The 21,179-nt window shown below is 40.3% G+C and overlaps 1 protein-coding gene across 3 annotated transcripts in view; it reads left to right on the top strand.

The window, feature by feature from the left end:
- The first annotated feature begins 780 nt into the window (after window positions 1-780).
- Window positions 781-21,179, top strand: part of rapgef5a (Rap guanine nucleotide exchange factor (GEF) 5a) — a 49,305-nt gene continuing 28,906 nt past the window's right edge. For 2 of the 3 annotated variants that reach the window (XM_040122222.1, XM_040122221.1), the window contains exons 1-8: window positions 1,018-1,430; window positions 8,896-8,946; window positions 11,308-11,414; window positions 11,943-12,064; window positions 13,515-13,692; window positions 20,531-20,612; window positions 20,783-20,831; window positions 21,017-21,090. In XM_040122222.1, coding sequence (XP_039978156.1) covers window positions 1,287-1,430; window positions 8,896-8,946; window positions 11,308-11,414; window positions 11,943-12,064; window positions 13,515-13,692; window positions 20,531-20,612; window positions 20,783-20,831; window positions 21,017-21,090 — 807 coding nt within the window. In that variant the 5' untranslated portion in view covers window positions 1,018-1,286. Of the gene's footprint in view, window positions 897-1,017; window positions 1,431-8,895; window positions 8,947-11,307; window positions 11,415-11,942; window positions 12,065-13,514; window positions 13,693-20,530; window positions 20,613-20,782; window positions 20,832-21,016; window positions 21,091-21,179 lie in introns of those variants that run through there. The other variant, XM_040122220.1, reaches the window with a different exon arrangement.

The raw sequence follows: 21,179 nt of genomic DNA, 5'->3' as shown, positions 1-21,179 counted from the left end.
GTTTGACTCACTGACCAGTGTGATCTACTGCTTCTGGCGTTGTAGCTAAGCTGGTGTTGTTTGGTACAGCAACACCTGAAGGTCCAGTGATCTAAATACCGCAACAACTGACGCCCTTGTTTTACTGCAGAATTGTGAATACGATTTGTACTGAGCTGGACATTTTATAGTGGAAAAATTAAATTGTCCGTGCTCTCTGGTGGACAAACTATGTAATGGCACCAGTGTTTCTAAACTCATTGGCCAACAAATACTGTATATAGTAGTGATACATCTGTGAGAAGCTCATATTGGCGGGCCAATTTATTGTTGGACTCATGAAAAGGAACACACTGGGGCTACTTCGGATCCACACAATCACCAGCATGTTATGCAAACATACACAAGGAAGAGGAAGATTTTAAAAGGACTATTAGGATTATGAAAATCCGCAGAGTGGGGAACCACATGAGAGACACAGTGTCTCATCTTCAACAACCCACACCCGTGCAGGGTGGAGACCCTCTCATGTTTCATCTCACCTGCCCTCAGGTTAGACTGGAATGCAAAGCTCCAGGCTCCACAGCATTCTCACACTGTCGGGACGAAATGCAGCTTGCAACTTGAAAAATGGCCTTCTGAGTGTACCACACACACACACGCGCACACACACACACACACACACACACACACACACACACACACACACACACACACACAGGGGCTGCTCTTTGTTTACCTATGGAAATTTGAGCCAGGTAACGTGGTGACGTAGCCCTACCGAGTGCCTTCTGCTTGTCTCTTTTCTCCCTTCCCCCAAAGACCATTATCCTTATCATTGCATGAAATTTACAACTTGTGATATAAAAAAAACCGTAACCTGCTACTGTCGTGTCTCCTCTACCAGTACACCACAGGTAATTGGATGTTTTTTAAATGTACCTCGCGCATTCTTTTTCAGACTGGTCAAAGAATGAAAGGTGGAAGTGATGCAATGTTTATTTGCACCTGTGACCCACAGACACACAGACACACACACACACACACACACATCAACCTGGTAGTACTTAGGAGTAGGTCGCGCGAGCCATTGGGTGGAGCAGCAGCGTCGCGTGCTGCAGTATACATTCAGTGGGTCGTCAAGACTGCGCGCGGTTTGGTTGCAGATGCAGCTCGCCGAGTGTGAGCGCGAGGCGGGGGGAAATGGCGAACGGGCGCGGGCGGCGGTGCGCCTTGTGAGGACACAGTAGACACCGGGAGCGGAGACAGGTTGCAGCGCGAGGACAGACGGGAGAAGGAGGAGAACCATGGAGGACTCCGAGCCCGCAGAGGACGGCTTGCTCGCGGGCTTGCGGTGGAACCGGAGCGCACGGGACCAGGCTCAGCTCAAACACAAAATCCGGGATCTGCCGGGACTACTCAAGCACGGTCTGCACCTGCGGAAGAAGAGCGTGAGTATTTCAAAACGACCGCTGACTGACTGTCCGTCCTTCCTTGTTTGATGTTTGATGAACGTTAGCGACGGTTTTATTTTTTCCACCATCAATTTTCCCGACACCCCTCTGTGCTCTGAGGCTGTTTCGTAACACCGTCACGACTCAGGTGTTTTCATTATGGTTTAAGCATTACTGTCGCAGAGGCTGTGTGTGTGTGTGTGTGTGTGTGTGTGTGTGTGTGTGTGTGTGTGTGTGTGTGTGTGTGTGTGTGTGTTACATCCATAATAACCAGAACTGCTGTTGGACACCATACCTTCACACTCCTGTAGTCAAGGCAACACTACCACCACCCCCAAACACATAGGCTACACACACACACCTATTCACATGCACTTAGAAATACACACAATATATATCCACAACTATTTTCTTTATTTGTCCTTCACTTTTCAATGAATAGATCAAAAAATTGTGGAAAAATGTGCATCACAAGTTCCCAGAGCCCAATGTGATCTCCTCAGCTGTCTTGTTTTGTCTGACCGATAGTCAAAGGCTCAAATATTTGCCATTTAAAATGATATCAAACAAAGAAAAAGCAGCAATTTGTCATGTATGAGAACTGACGATTTTGCTTGATAAACTACTGCAACGATAAATCGAGTAGCAGAGTTGTCGCTATTTTATTTTCTGATCATTGACTAATTATAACAGCTCTATTTTGTAATAAATAAGAATATCTCTTAGTTGTAATAGTGCAGGATTCCCACTCCAAATGGGGCAAATTTGTAGAAATCTATCTCGTGGGTACTCTTTTTGTGATGATTGGTCAACTAAGCAGCAAATGTGTGTGACTCGCCGTGCCCTGATGTGGAACAAACGCACCTGACAAGCCAAATCGCTGCTCAGAGTGTCAGCACCACTCATCTTCATCAGCGGTGGGGGCCAGGAGAGAACGTGTCCCGGATTCCCTCTGTGGGAATTGCAGACAGAGTGCCAGGACTCTCAGTCCCACCGCTGCCAAATGTGCTAAAAATATGCAGCATTTGTAGTCTAAAGCCACTTTGGACCAAGGAGAAGAGCAGTTAATGTCGTGTTACATCGTATTATTTTAAGCGATGTTTAATGACCCACAGATTGATGTCACTTTGTATTCACGTCAGCTGTCTGATTACTGTAATTAAATCAGTCATACTAAATCCTACTATTAATATCAAAAGAAACTATGCCAATAGGGCAGTCCACACAAGAATGTTTCTAGTGAAACTATAGAGAATGATAAATGATTGGATTACGTTTCTAGCAAGTATTACACGTGTCTAAGTGATGTTGCTTCACCGATCAACTCAGTAGCTGGATCACATTTTAAAAAGCAGTCTGTGGGCCTTTTTTTTTTTTCACTGTATCATGCGTTGTTTCTTCTTTTTTTTTGTTCATTGCCTGTGATTGAGCTAAGCGAAGCAAAGAAGGGGATACTGAGTAGATGAAGAATGTCAAGTTTTCCTTCTCCTTACTTCATCTAACTTAGTGCGTGTGTTTATGTGTGAGTAAGTGTGATGAGGCGTAGGTAAGTGGTGTAAAGGCATGGCTATTCTGTGCAGGCTGGTTTTCTCTACTAGACACTGGCCATCGGCTATGCTTCACCTGGCACACACACTCTCTCACACACACACACACACTCTCACACACACACACACACACACACACACACACACACACACACACACACACACACACACACACATACACTCACACATTTTTGCACAGACAATTTTCCAAAATGATGTCAACGAGGAACTACCAGAGATTGTTTTGGCACTGCACTACAATAGCCCTTAAAATTGGGAACGCTAATTACCAAATAGTGACTTCTTCAGCGCAGTGATCACTGGAATGAAGCAGCATCTGTAAGCACTCTTCCAAAGGTGGACACTTCTACGTACATGAAACTGTTGTATCGCACAGAACCGTCTACTGCCTTTGGTTCCAGTCTGCAGCAGCCTCACATTATTCTCTGTTGTGACTTGCTCTGGTAGTCAGTTATTTGTTATTTATTGGCGGCAATATGACGTGAGCAGAGAGATTTGCCACAAGCAACACTTTTCTTACTCCTCAACTTTTAAAACAGCAAGGGTGCTCTGTAGAGTAGCCACCATGTGGAGAGTTTACAACCACAAATGCCAGGAAGGTTTTCTTCCGTCCTCCTCTAGAGAGAAGACTACAGCTCAGTCACGCGTTAGATTTAAGAGCCACTTATTGGTCTATACATTTGTGCAGAGGACATTATGAGTTACTCCACCTTTTTTATGGTATGTTGTCAGGGTAAAACATCAGTGTGAGCCCACTGGTGAGGAGACGTTAACAGAGCCAGTGAGAGGCTCAAGCTGCCACTGCAGCACTGCTAGCTAACAGATCGAGCTGACCATTTTTTTCCATTGTTACCCACCAATACCCTCAAGCCCTGAGTCAATTTTCTGCACCTGGTTTTACTAAAAGGTTTTGGTTGCTGACACCAAAACAGAGGAAGAATCAGTGTGTATGGCAGCTTGAGACATGAAAGATAATGCTCCCAGCAGTAATAAGAAAACAGATAACCTGACAGTGATGTCTTAATATAAAATTTATTGTAATAATAGTTGCAGCGGTTTAAGCGAATAGACCTATTTTGTGATTTTCACAGGTAGACTATTACAATTACATTGTGTTTCCTGAAGGGCTCCTTTTATCCAATCAATAAAAACAGACCAGTAGAACATTAAAATATGTGCTGTATGTGCATATGTTTTGTTGTTTTCTGTTTGCATTCTTAATGTCACTAAAGGAAATTATGCATGTTAAAGGTAGAGGGGGTAGAAATATGCAATAGTATATTTTCCTGAAAGAATCTTAAGACATGGTTGAATCATGGTGCACTCTCAGTTTAATCATACTATTTTGTTTGGGGTTGCAGCCTCTTCATCTTTCTTTCTTCGTCTAATGAATTTATAGCAGACTTCACACCGGAAATTACATTGCCACCCCCTGATGATATCAGATTTTTTATTTTCAAAGTTTGTGTGACGTCAGTCCTTCTTGCGGATTAAAATTGAACTCAAGCTTAGATTTACACATCCATACAATACGTCTACACAATACGTTGACCCAAAAACTCTGTATATAAATGTCCAGCTTGTTGCTCAAAACATATCTTTTAGGCGGTAAAATTAGATTATTACAATCATAATGTAAGCTATCAGACCACAGTTACGGTCTGAGAGGAAAGTTGATGGTATTCCTCAGAAGATGATCTAATTTCTGCATTATACATAGAGCAAAACAGTGGCTTGTGATGTGTTTTTATGTCTGCCAGCAATATCCATAACTGCATTATACATTACGATAAAAAAGATGAAAGGGCAAGTGAGGGGTGGAAAGAGTTTCAAACATATTCGCACTCACTCACCATATAAATTTACACATTCTGTGACTACAACCATTGCATTTGATTGAGAGGATTAGCTCAGTAAGAAGCATGCCAGCATTAGCCGAACTTTATTAACAATTTCAATATGCATTTCAAGTTTCAACTAGGAATATACTTTACTTAAATAAAAGAAAATATTCATTCAGTCAGTCTGAATTCCAGAATATTCAGTTTACTACTATAGAAGACTAAGATATCCAGCGAAACAAGCAGGATAACTAGATAACCCCTGGAATTAGTGTGGTATCATTAAATATAGACACTGATTGTTGGTAAATGTTGGTAAGCCAAAGGTCATGTGGGCTGGCAGATAGGTGTGGGCCGGCAGGTGGGTTTCTTAACAGCTTTACTGTGTGTGTGTCTGTCTGTCTGTCTGTTTGTGCTTGTGTCCAATGAGCTGTAGCTGCTTTGATGTCTCCATTTTGACTTCCTTGTATGACGGATCTGTCGAGGAGTAGACAGGAGCTTTGTGTGTGTGTGTGTGTGTGTGTGTGTGTGTGTGTGTGTGTGTGTGTGTGTGTGTGTGTGTGTGTGTGAGTGAGGGGGCTTGCCAAGCATACCGTGCTACAGCTCTTCTCTGTGCACAGCAATCTAATGTGAGAGTAATAAAGAGTAATCCATTTCTTGCCAATAATGACCTCGCTCTCTCCTGGTCTCTCTCTCTCTCTCTCTGTATACACACTTCGAAGTCATCACACAGATAAGCGTGTCAGCATGTGTTCTGTCTTAATAGCTCTCACTCCTCATCTGCTCTTCTTGTTCTTCTTCTCTATCACTGTCATTCGGCCTCCGGTGTACTGAAAGCAACGGGCTGTATACGCTGTGATGGAGAATGGAGGATGGATGGATGGAAGGATGGAGTGAGTGTTTGTGAGAAACTGAGACACAGACAAAGAGACTCACAGGAACATGGCTAGCAGACATCTCTCTTGTCGTGTGATACAGTATGAATGAAACACCTCTAGTGCTAGTGTGTCTGGACTGTGTTTGTGAGAAGAGATGATGGTGTAGAAACAAAGAGCCCTCGAGGGATCTGTGTTCATCAGACAGGGAGACAAAAAAGAGATGGAGAGATAAGATGCAGTGACCAAGACAAAAGAGTGAGACAGAGATAGCGAGAGTCGGAAACAATTTATTTAGTCTGTGTGCTTGGCTGGCTGGTGTGCTCTACTTAGCTCCCAGTCCAAACACTGCATGTCTTCACACACAAACACAGAAAAAAAGTCTTGTTATTGCTGATGTCTACAAGTACATATACACTGAGTGGGTTTTTTTTCACAGAAATTGTTTGATTGTGAATGGGGGAAAAACTGTGCTTTTGGAAATTCTGTCACCTCCAATCACCTCCTCTGATGTACACTTTTGTTGTTTGCTGACCCTCTTAAGTGTAGTCTTAAAGGGATAGTTTATTTAGGAAATACACTTATTTGTTTTCTTGCCTGGAGTAAAATTGATAAAACTCTAATATCTGACTGATAATATGAAGCTAGAGTTAGCAGCAGTTAGCTTATCTTAGTATAAAGAGTGTGCCCACCCAATGAATAGTGCTGTACACAGCCACCCGTAAAACCACAAATTGTTGTTTATACACTTTGTATTTTTTGTGGATCAAACAAATCAAAGATATAACCTGGTAATCAGTAAGCTTTAGAAGTACTGTTCCCTTTGGACTGAGCCAGGTGGCTGTTTCCTGTTGTTTCCAGTCTTTGTGCTAAGCTAAGCTGCTGACTGTAGCTTTAATTTTAAAGGACGGACACGAGAGTGGTATTGATCATGTCCTCTAACTCTCAGTCAGAAATCAAAGAAGCGTATTTCCCAAAATGTTGAGCTGTTCCTTTAATGGAGAGTAGGTGATTTGTGATAGTCCCTCGTTTTGAATAAGGCGTGTGTGCTCTTGCGTAAGCGCTCTTGCGTGTGTGTGTGTGTGTGACATCCCAGACAGTATCATCGCCCTAATGAGGATCACACACACTGCTCTATATCTCTCTAATCATCCCTCTATTTCATTTTTTTACAACTCAAAGCCACAGCTGAGCATTTCTCTCCTTCTCTGTCTTTGTCTTGCTCACTCTTTCTCTCTTTCCCAATTACAATTAAAATGATGTCTCTCACAGCCTCATATCTTTCCCTCTCCATCTGTCATGCTCATATCCCCTTTCATACATTCATAGACTGTTGTGAATTGTTCAACCTCTCTCTCTTTTCTCCTCTTGCACGCTAACTCATTTATAATTTTTCATCTACAGCCATTTTCCACAGTAGCTCAGGTGCTTTTCATTGATCCCATCATTTGATCTCGCTGTATCTCCCTATTCGTCATCATCTGGTGGTTTTATAATCGTCAGCCAGTGAGAGACGAAGGGCAGCAGGGATTGCTTTCTGTGAAGGTTTCCAGAGAGAATCAAGCCCACAACTCTGTCAGTGATCCTGCTTCACTGACTGAGCTCACAGGCCAGTTGCACTCCTATTGCAGGAGGTTCTCAGCTGTCGGCTTTTAATGAACCTTGGCGACGTGTTCATCATCCTAATACGATTCTACAGTTTGTATTTTTATCAGGGGTGCACTACTTTGGTGTTTTCAAAGCAGATAGCAGTATCTGATAGTTGCCTCACCCATATCCACTGACAATGATGCTGTATTGTTGAGATTGAGAACATATTCAAAATAGTGCTTATAAAATCTACAGACTGTATTCACCCTTTCTTTAACCTAAAATCCCTTGTCACAGCTTGATTACACACAGATGATCTTGGAACACTTGGCTGCACCATTTAGGTGACGCAGTGTAAAAGGGGTAAATATTGATGCAAACAGTCAATTTGTGCTTTATATTCATATTTAATTTAGATGCATTTGTAGAGGTTTTTAAATTTAACATCAAAGAGTTTCTTTCTATTATCAGTGTGAAAATGCCCCTCCAAATCAAAGTGATTTAGTGCTGTAAAACAATAAAACATGAAAACGTTCCAAGCATGTGAATACCTTTATAGGCACTGTAAAGTTTCACTGTGTGGGTTCGACAGTAACAGATTAAGCCTTTTCTTAATCACTGTAATTAAATATCTATACAAAATTAATATTGGAATAGTGAATACTGGCCATATATTAACAGTAGAAATTATACAAGACCAATAAATGTTTTAAAAGCTTCTAAAGCTTTTTTAATTTTTTTCTATTTACAAGTACCCTTTGATAAACAGCAAGGACTCAGATTTTAAGATCTATTATCTCTATCTTTGAAAGAAGCTTTTAATTCAGCATCAGTGCAACAACGGTGTTACTAAATTACATCACATCGTATTACACCGCAGTGAAATACTAAAACAGATTACTGCATGTAGTGCCATTTCCGTTTTACTTGATCTCAGACTTACTATCATTTTGAATCTCTTTTATGATGAGTGTGTCACCAGAGTGTCAACACTGTTATCTAGCTCTTCTGGCACCATAATAATCCATAAAGATTAAGAACTTATTCAGTGATAGGTGAAGTGGATACGCCCAGGGCGAAGGCTGCAACAAGATGGCATGATGGCAGTAACCATGAAGAGATTTATCATATCATATATAGTGTGATAGTTTTCCTGTGAAAGGTTAATGGCTTTGTATCGTTGAACATGGAACCGATAAATGTATTTTTATCGTTTTATTGTTTAATATGGCACTGGTTTTATATTGATGTGTGCTTGTGTGAATAAGTCCCACTGTTAAACCATTCATCATACACTTTCTTCACTTTTTTCCTCATCACAAAAATGAGTAGCCACATTCTTTAACTTTTGCAAAAGTCTATTACATTAACACATTAAGGAGTCACTGCACATTAAATCACTGAATAAAACCAGAAAGTCTGTGTGTGAGCAATGGTTATTAATATTGTTGGTTTAAACAAAACGTGACTAATGTTTTTGGAATGGTAAAACTGGTCTTTCTTATCTCAGTCTTGTTTGTTCAGTGTATTTACTGTGTGTTTCATTGTGTGTTTGCTCTGACGGCTTGTGTGTATTTTGTTTCAACAGCAATCACCTGACACTATTCCTGGACCAAGCACTGGACCTATAGTACACAGGGTGAGGAAATGTGCACACACACAGTCACAGGTGATGTCATCCATTTAGTTTTGCTGTGAGGCGAAAGTGTGTTTGTTTAGCCTCAATCAAGGTGATACCGGTACTGATATTACCTTGGGGATTTTCCAAGTTGGTTTCACCAGTACATACACAAACGTACATACACACACACTCGAGAGTCTTAATTTGTCATGCATCTCTACATTGCGGTTTGGCAAATACTTAAGTACTGCATTCTGAAAACTGCCTCGGGGGCTTAAAGCAACACCATTTAACTTTTGAGCAGTGGCAACAGCGGCCTCTGCAGCCACAAGTGGTAATTACAGGATGATGGCACATTAAATTCTGCTGGGGCTCCGGAAGTATTGTATCCCTAGAAGCTTACAGCTAATGAACAGAAAACAAAGTTTATCAATCACTCAGGCAACAAACACAAAATCCTCATCTCGGTACAAACCAGCAATCGGCATTCGGCTAATCTGACTGAAAACATCTGAACCCACAGCAGTTGTGTGTTAAAATGTAGATGCTAGGGGCCAGCTTTAAACTGACTGAGTGACTAGCAACAGGGAAGAATGGCAGTGGTGACAACTCAAGCCACGGCAACAGGCTGTTAGTGAGTTACCCAACATGTGACTATGTTCCGCCAATGTAACGATCCACATCATCTTCATACGCCGTGGAAATACAGTCTAGTGGCTGGTAGTATGTAACTTAACTCTGTAGATAACGCACCGAGTTACAAATTCTCACTGATGTCTGGTAGAAATGTATGTAACTTAGCTCTCTTAATGACCAGCTATGATGCATATACAGTCTGGAACTTAGTTATACTGATTTATGAGCCAGGTTATAGATTGAAGAGATAATAAGTTAACGAGCAACTGCACCAATGAGTTTCATTTTCATCAAAGGGGTTGATAAATAAAAGAGAACTACTGAGCTTGCTCCTTCTTAAAGGTAGCTGAAGACCCATAGTTGGAGACGTATTCCATAAAGCATTATGCACTTCTCACAAGAGATCGTACTCACTCAACCCAAGTAACATAGTGCAAGAACAGGCCTTGGGGGCGCGGAGTGGGAATGAGAGATGTGCCATCAAAATGATTTTGAAGCTGTTAAGGCTTTTAAGGTAAAATGGTTGCATAATGTTGCTTTAAATATCTCACATGAATACAGTTTTCTGTTATCACTGAAAACAGGAGCTAAAAAAAAAAAAAAGTTCTTAAAATATGAAAGAAATCAACATATGAAGCTTAGATGCTGCTCATTGTTTTGCACTGCTGTCAGTCCTGTGCCAAAAAATCTTTGTCTGCTTCATTGTTTGTCCCTCAGCACTGTTGTATATTCTATTAGTTGTTTTTCACTAAATTTTAATTCATGTCTTTGCTCAATAGCCATGGCTATGCTAACATTGATGTGGTACCCAAAGCAGTATGATGCTGGCAAAAACTTGCCCATGAAGGACCTAAGCAGGGAGATGCTTGCTTGCAAAAAAAGGAGCCTTACACACTAAAAACGTTTAATGCATTTCCTTTTTCATAAAATATTCGCAAAGCTGATGTTCTTTTTGAATATTCTGGGACCCGCATTGTTTACATCTATGTTTCTCTCATCTAGCAGTCTTCTTGCTTGCCTTTTTACTGGCACATTTATGTGTTTCTCGGCGCATTATGATACAAACAGTCGATCAAGAACAGCGTCAGAACAGAACCATCTGCAAGAATGCATATTGTGTCAGCCATGTGCTTTTGCAATTGCATCCTTTTCCATGTGCACGAGATGCGAAAAAAGTGATGTGAAAACTCACTCAAACTTTGCTCCACAGCACTACTAGTGGTCAAAAAATCCACAGGGTACCTTTTTATTCATGCAGTACATAGGTCAGTTTAGCTAATACATTCACTACCATCTTACTATAAAAGTAATAGTGACTTGACCATGAAGTCAAAAAGACGGGGCAGAATTTTAGGTTGAATTGACACTTAATTTAGTCTCGTCAGTCATGAAGTGGATTCTACTTTTTTAGCATGTAAAGGGGAATATGAATGGAGAACAACAAGCAGCCTATGTAAACAGCTTAATTGAAATGCGGCCTTATTTATGATAAGGTCAATAGCAGGATTATTACAGAGCATGTAGACACAGTCAATGTTTCATCCCTTGGGGGGAAAGAAATCGAGCTGTCCTTGTGAGTCGGTCAATGACGGTCTCAAGTGGCCACACTAGCTCTCTGCAGTCTTATATTCATGTGTGAAACAATGTTGACATAAGATTTTTGTCATTTTAGTTTCATTTATTATTATTATTTTTTTACTTTCAGGCTAAAAATGAATTTTGATGTGTTTCTGTGTGTGTCAGTCTTGCTCCCAGAGTTTCCCATGTGCTGGTCGGGCTGTGAGGAATGCCTTCCTCTCTCATGGACCATACCCAGCTAAAGACAAGATACACCTGGCCAGAATCATACGGTACACTTGTCTCTGTGTTTGTTTGTCTGAGTGCAGGGCTGAATCGATGTGTCCTGTGAAGCATACCCACTGACTCACCAGTTATTGTTGAGCCCCTACCCGATTGGCCACTCAAGTTGTTTATGCAGTAAGACGGGCAAAGTGACACAGACATTATATAGCAGAGCACAAGATGGTCCGAGAATACACGCACCTTCATACTGCACACACTGTACAGTACATACAGATGCATGCAAAAACCCTGTGAACATCTGGACACAAATATAAATAGATACTCTTAACCACCATTGCATATACACTCACACACATACACAAGGAGTTTATCCTGGGGGGAAGCAGACGGAAAGTGTTCAGTGTTTCAGAGGAAAAGGCTTACAGGGAACTAATGAATAATCAATGGATATTGATTAACCAAAAAAGACATCCTTTGTGCTGAGGGAAGAAGTGTGTGTATGTGCATGTGCCTGTGGATCGTAACACTGTGTGGCTGGACCTGTGTGCTGAAAATGTGTTTGTGTATTTTACCAGGCGTAGCTATGTGGGTGTGGAGCTGGTGCAGTGGCTGTGCGAACAGTGCGTGTATGTGCGCTGTCGGACTACTGCTGTGCGTGTCTGGCAGGTGCTGCTGGAGCTGGGAGTCCTGCTGTCTGGTAAAAACACAACCACACACGCACTCACAAACACACACACATTAACACGCCCCAGGATTGGACTGTCTACAAGGTGTCCATAGTCGCCTTGTAAAGACACGAGCAAAAATCTAAACATCTCGAAAGGGACAAGTGATGAACCACATCACCAGGTAATTTACAACTGAACAGAGAGACGAATTCACTGTCTCATTCACCTAATAAGATCTTGTCTAGTAAAGATATTGACATTACCTTTATGAGATTAACCAGGTAAAATTGCACTGAAACTGGGCTTCAGTGCACTGTGTATCCAAGCCCCCCTCCAATAATCTCAGTTAACATCCTTATTCGTTATTTACCAGAGACAATGTTAACAACACTTACGACACACTAAACCTCCTGAGATGCTATTAATTTTAATATCAGCACACTTGCACTTCGTGAGTATGATAAATGTTTCTGTATTCAGTGGAGCAGATGTAAAGTAAATAATATAGAAACCATGTTACATTACTCATCTTTGTAAAGACAGCAACTTTGTCTATCCTGACAGTATAATAGTCAAAGGCTGTTTCTTTAAAGAATGAACAGTCCTGCTCAGGTGCAGTTCATCGGTCTGGCTAATCCACCATAACTGATACAAAGACTTCATCCAGGTTTTATTGTGGGCACCATGTCTCTGCTCTTTCTCTAGAACTAAGAAGTGCTCAATATAAATGAGCAATGTTCATTTTAAATAGCTATATTTTGTCAGTAAATAACAATCCATAATAATTCAGGTGACTAAAATATTCACCACAGTGAGAGCAGTATTTTTTTAAAATGGCTCTTAAATTTGGAGACATAATCGACATTAAACAATTAATCATATCTTTCCGGTGGTTTTCAGAACACAACAACTTGAAGTGTTTACTTAATGCTCACTTAAATAATGTATTAACACAGTATATATTTAGCTCCAAAAATATAGTCTGTGTGTCATACTACTTCTACTACTACTACTAATAATGAAAATAATAATAATAATTTGCATGCCAGAATGCAACACAGATAAAATAATGTCTGTTTGGCAAATTAGAGAGAAATGCTCAACTGAGGCCAACTCTGAAAAATATTCTAAAAAAATGCCATTGCATGCAATATTTACCCTGTGCCTTTTAACTGTACCTGGTAAGTTGAATATGATAGCATTTCTCATACCTGTATATTACCAACAAATCTCTAGCTCTTCACTGATCTTGATTTATATGAATGTGATTAAGGAATAATCAATCTTACATTAAGTATGTTTATTCTAACTACAAACAGTACAATACATATCTCTTTCTTTTTATCAGTAGCATAGACCGTCACTCACTGATTATTATGCAGGATAGGCAAGCTAACATCGTGTCTGATACACAACATGAGAGGAAGCTAGTTCTTGTCACATTTTGTTTTGGTTTATCTGTGTCTGCTCTTCCTCCAGTGGACCAGCGGGTGGTGTTTTCGGACTCAAACTCTTACTACCAGTTCAGCTTTGAGGAGTGCGACTCTGCCTCCTGTGAGTTTCGCTCCAATGAGGGGGAGTGGCCAGAGGCTGTTAGGCTCCTCCTACAACTCGCCCCATATGTCCAGTTTCGCTCTGGAGGTGGGGCCAATAGCCCGTAAGTGTCCAAAAAATCTGATTGCAAGTTATGCTGGGATGGACGGATGGACGGATGGACGGTGGGTAGGGCTGTCACTTTTTTCAAAAAATTTCAAGTTTGAACATAGAGAACAACACTTAATTAGTTTGAATTAATTTGAACAAAACTTATATTTCAGACAGAGAACCTTACGTGAAGTGAACGTTTAAATCAAATGGTTACACAGTTAGATTTGGCGCAAAAGGCTCTGCTGTTTTAGTGAGCTCTCTAAGAATCAAAGCAGCAATGTGGATTCTGCTGAGAGCTAATTCCCCATACGTGAAGACGTCTCGTAGTTGCTGCCTTACCTGAGCTACTAGTGAACAATTATTAGTCATAATTGTTTGTTGTAATGACAAATTAGTAGTTTCCTCGGTTGTCACCGGGTGTCATTGTACCAGTGTGTGAAACTGTTGCAGAATGCTCCTTCAAGTACATTCCTGTCCCTGTAACATGAATGCACATACACACACCCCAATATCTTCCTCAAATCCCAGTGAGAAGCCTAATCTCTATTCAGTGTTCTAAATCCTCAGTCTGCTTATGTGAGAGACACGTTCATTTGCAAGAGCACACACACCTCCACATCCCCAGAAGAAATACACTCATACACAAAAACCGACATATGATGCGATCACTCATACACACAAAATGGGATCTGAAACACGCTCTCTCACACACGTGCGCGTGCACACACACACACACCCACACACACATAGGTTCGTGTCAGCCAGAGTTCCCTGATTTGCTGCTCTTGTGTGTGGGATTCCTGCTGAGGCTGCTATTGAACTCAATCTGTCACTCAGAGAAAAAGAGCGAGTTTGAGACGGGGGGGTGTAACAAAAAACAGAGTATATATGGAGAGTGAAGGAATAAGAGCGCACGTCAACACATTCATCTGTGTCAACTTCAGAGGGTGTATTTACTGACACCGGGGAGAGAGCACGACAGCGAAGGGAATTGAATGTCATTTTTACTAATATAAATCCCATGTATCATACTGTACGTACTTCTGTGTTCTCCATCAGTTACTTTATATACATTATAGCGGATGGCATGCATACTTAGAGGCACTCCACTCATAGTGTTCCCAAAGGTTGGCAGGGTGCAGAGGAATGGATGGAAGAGATGGGGGTTATTGGAATTCTACAAAGCAAACCCATGTTAGCACATTTCTAATAGATTTCTTTTGAGGGACAGACCGGAATTTACATGACAAAGGGGTCTGCATATTTGTATTATGTCGTATTTTTCGTGTGCACTTGTATGAAGTGTTTCATATATAAACTGTATTGGCCCAAGTATTTTTTAGGTTTTTCCTTGAAACCACATCTGCAGAAGTGCAGTTGTTTAATTTTTGCAGATTAGACATTGATGAGATTTTGTATTCAACATTCTCACTCTGTCTGTCACTTTGACCCTGCTGCTGTCTGTGTTTCTTTGATAGTTGTGCCGTTTCTCTGCAGGCATCCTCTCTGTCTCTCTCTCTGTCTCACACCCTCCCTTCCTGCATCTCTTCCCCTTTTTCCTTGCTCCTGTTGGTATAAAGGAGCATAGTTGTAGCAGTGAGGGAAAACACCTGATATAACTCCACTGCCTGCTTCCAAAAGGTTCCAAATGCTTTGCTTAATACACTGATCTATTAATGTTGATTTGTTTTTGTACAAAAATAGTAAAAAGTAGATAGAATTACCAGTAGGCTCATAAATGGGAGTAATTTAAATAAAATCCTGGCAATGTGCACTGTCTGGGGGTTTCTGAGCCTGCTCAAGCGCACTTGATTTCCTTGGGTTGGTGACTTTCAGGGTCCAAATTGAGTTCTTGGACCCCACCATACTTGCTTGTAAGTCTAGTTTCCTTTTAAATTGTAAAAAAGGATATAGAATAGTCATTGGTATCTCCAATCAGGAGATACCATATCTGATTGGAGCAGGTTTCGTATCCTGAGCTTGTCTTCATGGTGCCAGTACATGGATCAAAGGCAGAGACAGATGCACATTCTCAGCCTGTGTCACCAAAGTTGTAATTAGAGGACTACACTATTTTAGAAGGTTCTGCAGCCAGGTGTAACTGACGCTCATACTCCTCATGAATTATAGCTCCCCATCTCTTCCTACAGTTTAATCTAATGAGGTCAGCATTAAATTGATACTGATAACGTTTAATACATGATAAGGCAACATTAGCTAATTATTAAACTCCCTTCTTGTGATTGCTGCTTTGGATAGATGGATTGTTTAGGTAGATTGTTTATTAGCCACACAACCGAGGCCCGTAGAATATCTTTTTAGTACAGTATGATTAACTCTTCAGCACAATACAATACATACATGGACAACAGCAGACACATATCGTCACGAAACCATACAATGATAAAATAGCAGAAACATATTACACACTACCACATACCATAGGTGAACGGGTGTGCAGGCCGGTACTGTGTGAGGAGGGGACTCGAGGTGGAGTTCAGAGTCCTGGGAGCTGTGAGGGAAAAAAGCTGTTTGGGAAGCATTTAGTCTCAGTGGGTAGTGACCTGCGGCACTTCCCTGTGGGAAGGAGCTGGAAGAGGTGATGAGCAGTATGTGAGGGGTCTTTATAGTGTGGTGAGTATGTAGTTATAGTTAATATGTATGTTTAGTTTTTTCCATGTTTGATGATCTGTGCTGCTGCACCATACTGTAATAGAAGATGTGATGATGGACTTGATGATGGCTGAGTAGAACAGAACGAGAAGTTGATGCTTGATCTGGTATTTTTTAAGCTGCCTAATGAAGTGAAGTCCTTGTTGAGCTTATGCAATGATGCATTCAGTGTTCATTTTCTACTTCAGGTTATTGCTAATGTGTGTTCCGAGGAATTTGAAGAAGTCAGCGTTGGTGACGGGGTCTCCGTTTACTTTGTATGGGTATTTTGAGATTCAGCATACATCAGTACAGAGCTCCTGGGTTTTGGCTGTATTAGGCAGGAGGTCATTGTGAAGCCAAATGAACAAAATGCTACTGATTAAATGGGCTACATCTTGTGCATCATGCGTACGGGATGTTTCTTAGTTTGTGTCATTTTTCAGGCACATCATGGTTATTGAAGTTTGTAAGTTTATTGTTTATTCACTGCAGTGCTTGGCAGGACAAAAAGCTGATTTATGGAAATTAATTTAACAAGAATCTCATGGTTCAAAGAAAGTTTCAAACTTCAGCTTCCTGCATCATAGCAACCTGAATGAATTTTAAAAATGTACCCAGGCAGTTGTTAATTTACCTGAGTAAGTCAACTATTAACGTTATACAAAAAAAGTGTCTCTTTCTCTCTCTCTATCTCCGTCTCAATTCAGTTTGGTTTCATTTTAACGAGCTTTATTGGCAAGAGAGTCTCTCTCTGTCTGATTTTCTCTCTTCCACTTTGACATTACAGTAAGGTTAAATCTTGCATATATAGTGCTTTTTAGAAGAGCTGTGTAAGGAGCAGATATTAAAGTTTAACTATGAGAAGATTTCCTGCACGCTGCCCTTGCAACAGAAATCACTACATTTGTTCAATTAAAGATTAGTCCATGTCAAGTTTAGCAATGTCAAAGTGTAAACTGATAATAGAGAAGTTAAGGTCTAGATATGTATGCCACCACATCTAGTACACTAAACTGTATGCACTGATTTCTGTCCTTTCTACAGCTATATGAACACCTTCACAGTATAATGGATTCCAATACAATAGCCCTGCAACGAACACAATCAAGGCTTTGTGAGGCTCATATATTCATATTATGTTGAGAATGTTGAATATTTTGTCACTCTGTATACAAGCCATGATGTAAACTAAACACGAACTACAGTGTCAGCTTCACAAAAATGAATCTTCTGGCAGGGCCATTACTGTATATTTGATTCCACATTATTGTGTCCACTGCCTACATCACATAAGATTACATAATTTCTTTTATAATGTTTTACTGAGTAACAATAGCAGAAAAATTAGGGAAAATCTTAAAATAAAACAACTTAATGCACAAATCTGTGTAATCTCCAAAGGCCCTCTCTCTGTTCCCACATTTTACAGTATACTAAATACATTATATCAACTATGGTTTATACATAGTTTATTGTTTGGTGTGGTAGAAGGTGGCATGAATCGATAACAATTACATTGCCAGTTTTCCTTTCTTTAAAATACAGGGCTCTTTGCATATCATTGTGCAGGAGGAGCAGAATATGACACCTTAACTTGGGAGGAGAAAACAAATCTCTTGCTTTGCTCTGGTCCTACACAATCCATTGTCTTCTGTATTCAAAAGAAGAGCACTAAAAGCCAAAAAGACTTGGTTTGAAAGGAGGACAACCAAACAGTCACCAATTTCTATAGAGAATGCATCCTCCTCCATAAATCGCACTATCACCATTGTTGATAGTGCACAGCATTCAGATCACAACCACATGTTCACACACAGTAGTCAGACTAAATTATGTGATTATATTTTTTAGGTATCTATAACAAAAATAAGTTGTTAATATGTTGTTCAAAACAAGAATTGGGAAGCTTTTGATTTGGATCTGTTCTGGTAAACCACGAAACATCACAGAATATGACCTGAATATACCTTGTGGCATTTGTGTTTGATGTGGTCTGAGGCAGTGCCAGCTCCAATCATATTAATCCTCTATCAGTACTGCTCTGTGCTGCTTAATGATGGGTGTCACACATCCCACTGTGCCTCTTTTCTAGCTCTGGTACATTCAGGCTCATGGTGAGTCACCAAATTACAAAATGAACCCTGGCAAAAAAAACTTAATGACTCTGAGAAGAATAAATTTAGCTTGATGGCTCAGAAGAGACTTTGTATAGCTCATGTTCCACTGATGGACTTGTTTAGGAATTTGTTTTAGGAACAAAAAACATTGACAGAATTTCCAGCATTAAACTGCATTGACAACTTGATTATTTGCCCGTTGTTCTTATGGCTCGGCCAGATGTTGAGCATCAGTCATCTTATTTTAAAGGACAGTGGAGGCAAGTCAGTTTCCTCCTAAATACTGAAAGAAAAGCATAACCACCAAACTGCTTTTATTGAGACAGTAAAAATGTGGTATTTTCACACTCCTTTAACGTATGTGTTGGTGTACCTGCCTCTGTTTCTCTCTTCCTGTGTCAGAGCCAATAGCTGAAGTGTCAGGCATGTTATCACTATCTCTCCCACTTCTGCATCTATCATTCCCTTATCAGATCAAAGTGTACACACACACACACACACACACACATACACATGCACAGAGGTTCATTTTCTTTCCTCCATTACTATTACTATTACGATTACCACTGGGATCTGTTGATAAAATCCAAATTGCATGCAAATTGTTCTGTGTGTGTGCATGCGTGTCTGTGTGTGTGTCTGTGTCTGTGTGTGTGTCTGTGTGTGTGCGCGCGCATGCTTGAGAGACAGAGAATGTGTGTGTCTCTGTCTTGCAGTGGGGTGAGGCAGTGTGTGGGAGGCCAATCCAAGCAGTGGTTTAGTAAGAGAACATATTATATGAGGGGCCCTCGGGTGCAGTCTGCCGCTGTTGAAGACAAACTCTACAACCTCGTATTATTGCTGTGGGAATAATGCTGAGTTTACCCTAAAACAACCACTTGTTTATACAACACAAAGAAACGCACACAAATGGAGACAAATGTATTCACAGATGCACTCAATAAGAGTAACACATGTATATACATTCTGAACACATGTACAGAAAGCCGGCACATTGGTACACACACACAGCGTCACTAACATCAATAGAAGGGTGTGTCTGTGAGCTAATTTTAATGAAACCACATGAAAGAGAAAAGGGGGGTGCTGAGAGACTCTCAATACAAAGTCATGGGAGCAGTGAAAATCTAGAAAGACAGATGGGAGGGAAAATAAAACCGGAAAATACGACTCAGCTGAATATAAAGTATTCACACAAAAAATATAGTCATCTGCTGTATCATGTATCATCTTTTATCATGGTCAGAGCTGCAACTTAAGATTACTTTTATTGTCGATAAATATGTTGATTTATTTTTTCAATGAATCTATAAAAATTGTTGTTTGTTTACAAAAATTAAATACTAGAAATTATAAATTGTCCAGAAGGTGTCAAAAAAAGCCCGTAACAAAGCCAAGGTGACGTCTTTTAATTTTTTTTGTTTTGTCTGATCCACAATCCAAAATATTAATTTTTAGAAATATGTTAATTAGAGGAAAACAGCAAATCTTCACAGTTTGAGACACTGGAACCAGACAATAATTTTCATTTTTGGCTCAATAAATGACCCAAACAGTTAATATAAGTTTGATTGACTAATTATTTCAGCACTGTTTCAGTATAATTAAGATGTTTTGGTGCAGGATTCGATAAAATGGTTAAGTTCTATCTCCACTTGTATAGTCCATTTTGAATTCATTTTAGCGATCAGATTTTACCTTACTGGAGAAACCAGTGAGGAACCATTGGGAAACCTCTGTTAAATCCCTCCTGTTTGGATAAAATTTGAATATGATGCTGTGGGTTCCCTCACACCCACAGTATTTATTTAACTTAGTAAAGGATAAAAAAAATAGTCTTTTATCCACTTGTATCAATCCAGGTATCGTTTCATGTAAAAAGGTCAATCAGCTAAAAAGTAGATGTGTTTGTAGGCTGCAAGCCTTCTCTCGGCATACCAGGGGGCAGTGTAGAGAGGACCAAAGCACTGCATGAACATTTTTTCAATGGACAGTCTTTGGTCAGAATTATGCATTTGTCACTTCCAAATAAAGGTCTGTATATACAGGATGTGTCTTTGTGTGTGTGTCTCCAAGGTCAGAGGAGGACTCTGAAGGCAACAGGGACGTCTGCAGTGAGATTCTCCAGATGAAAGCTCTTGAGAGGCTCACATCTACGGTCAGTGTGTGCATGTGAATCTGAGAATTGGTAAATAGGAAATAAACCTGTCAATGCTTAAATGGATGGATCAAAGATGGCTGCATGAAGACTGGGTGTTTTACTTTATCATGCATATATTTCTGGTGTTATGTGTTCTTGTGAAACCTTCCACTTTTTTACTCCAACAGGTACAAAGTGAGTTGGCAGCTGCTCTCGCCCGAAAGACTCGCAAAGCTTGTAAGTATACATTTAGCGTGAGTGTTTATGGGTTTTCCTGAGACATTTTCCTAGTGTGATTTTTTTTTTTTTTTTTTTTTTTTTTTTTCAAACTGCATCATGTGGTAAGGTCAAAGGTAATGTCACTGCGTAAGGACAGTGAAGAACTGTCAGTCTAATTTGATTCTGTTTACAATTGGTTGCAGTATCAGAGCAGGACTCTGAGACGACGGAGACAAGCCAACAGGAGCCTCGTACACCCAGTGAGGAGAGCAGCCCGGTAATATACACGCATAAAAAGGCATACAGTACTGTGCGCACGCATAAATACACATAAGGCTTATAGTTTTGGTATAATACTGTGGAGAG

The sequence above is a fragment of the Xiphias gladius genome, chromosome 24, assembly GCF_016859285.1.
Source record: "Xiphias gladius isolate SHS-SW01 ecotype Sanya breed wild chromosome 24, ASM1685928v1, whole genome shotgun sequence".
Classification (NCBI taxonomy): Eukaryota; Metazoa; Chordata; class Actinopteri; order Istiophoriformes; family Xiphiidae; genus Xiphias; species Xiphias gladius.
This window is presented reverse-complemented; position numbering and strand designations above follow the sequence as displayed.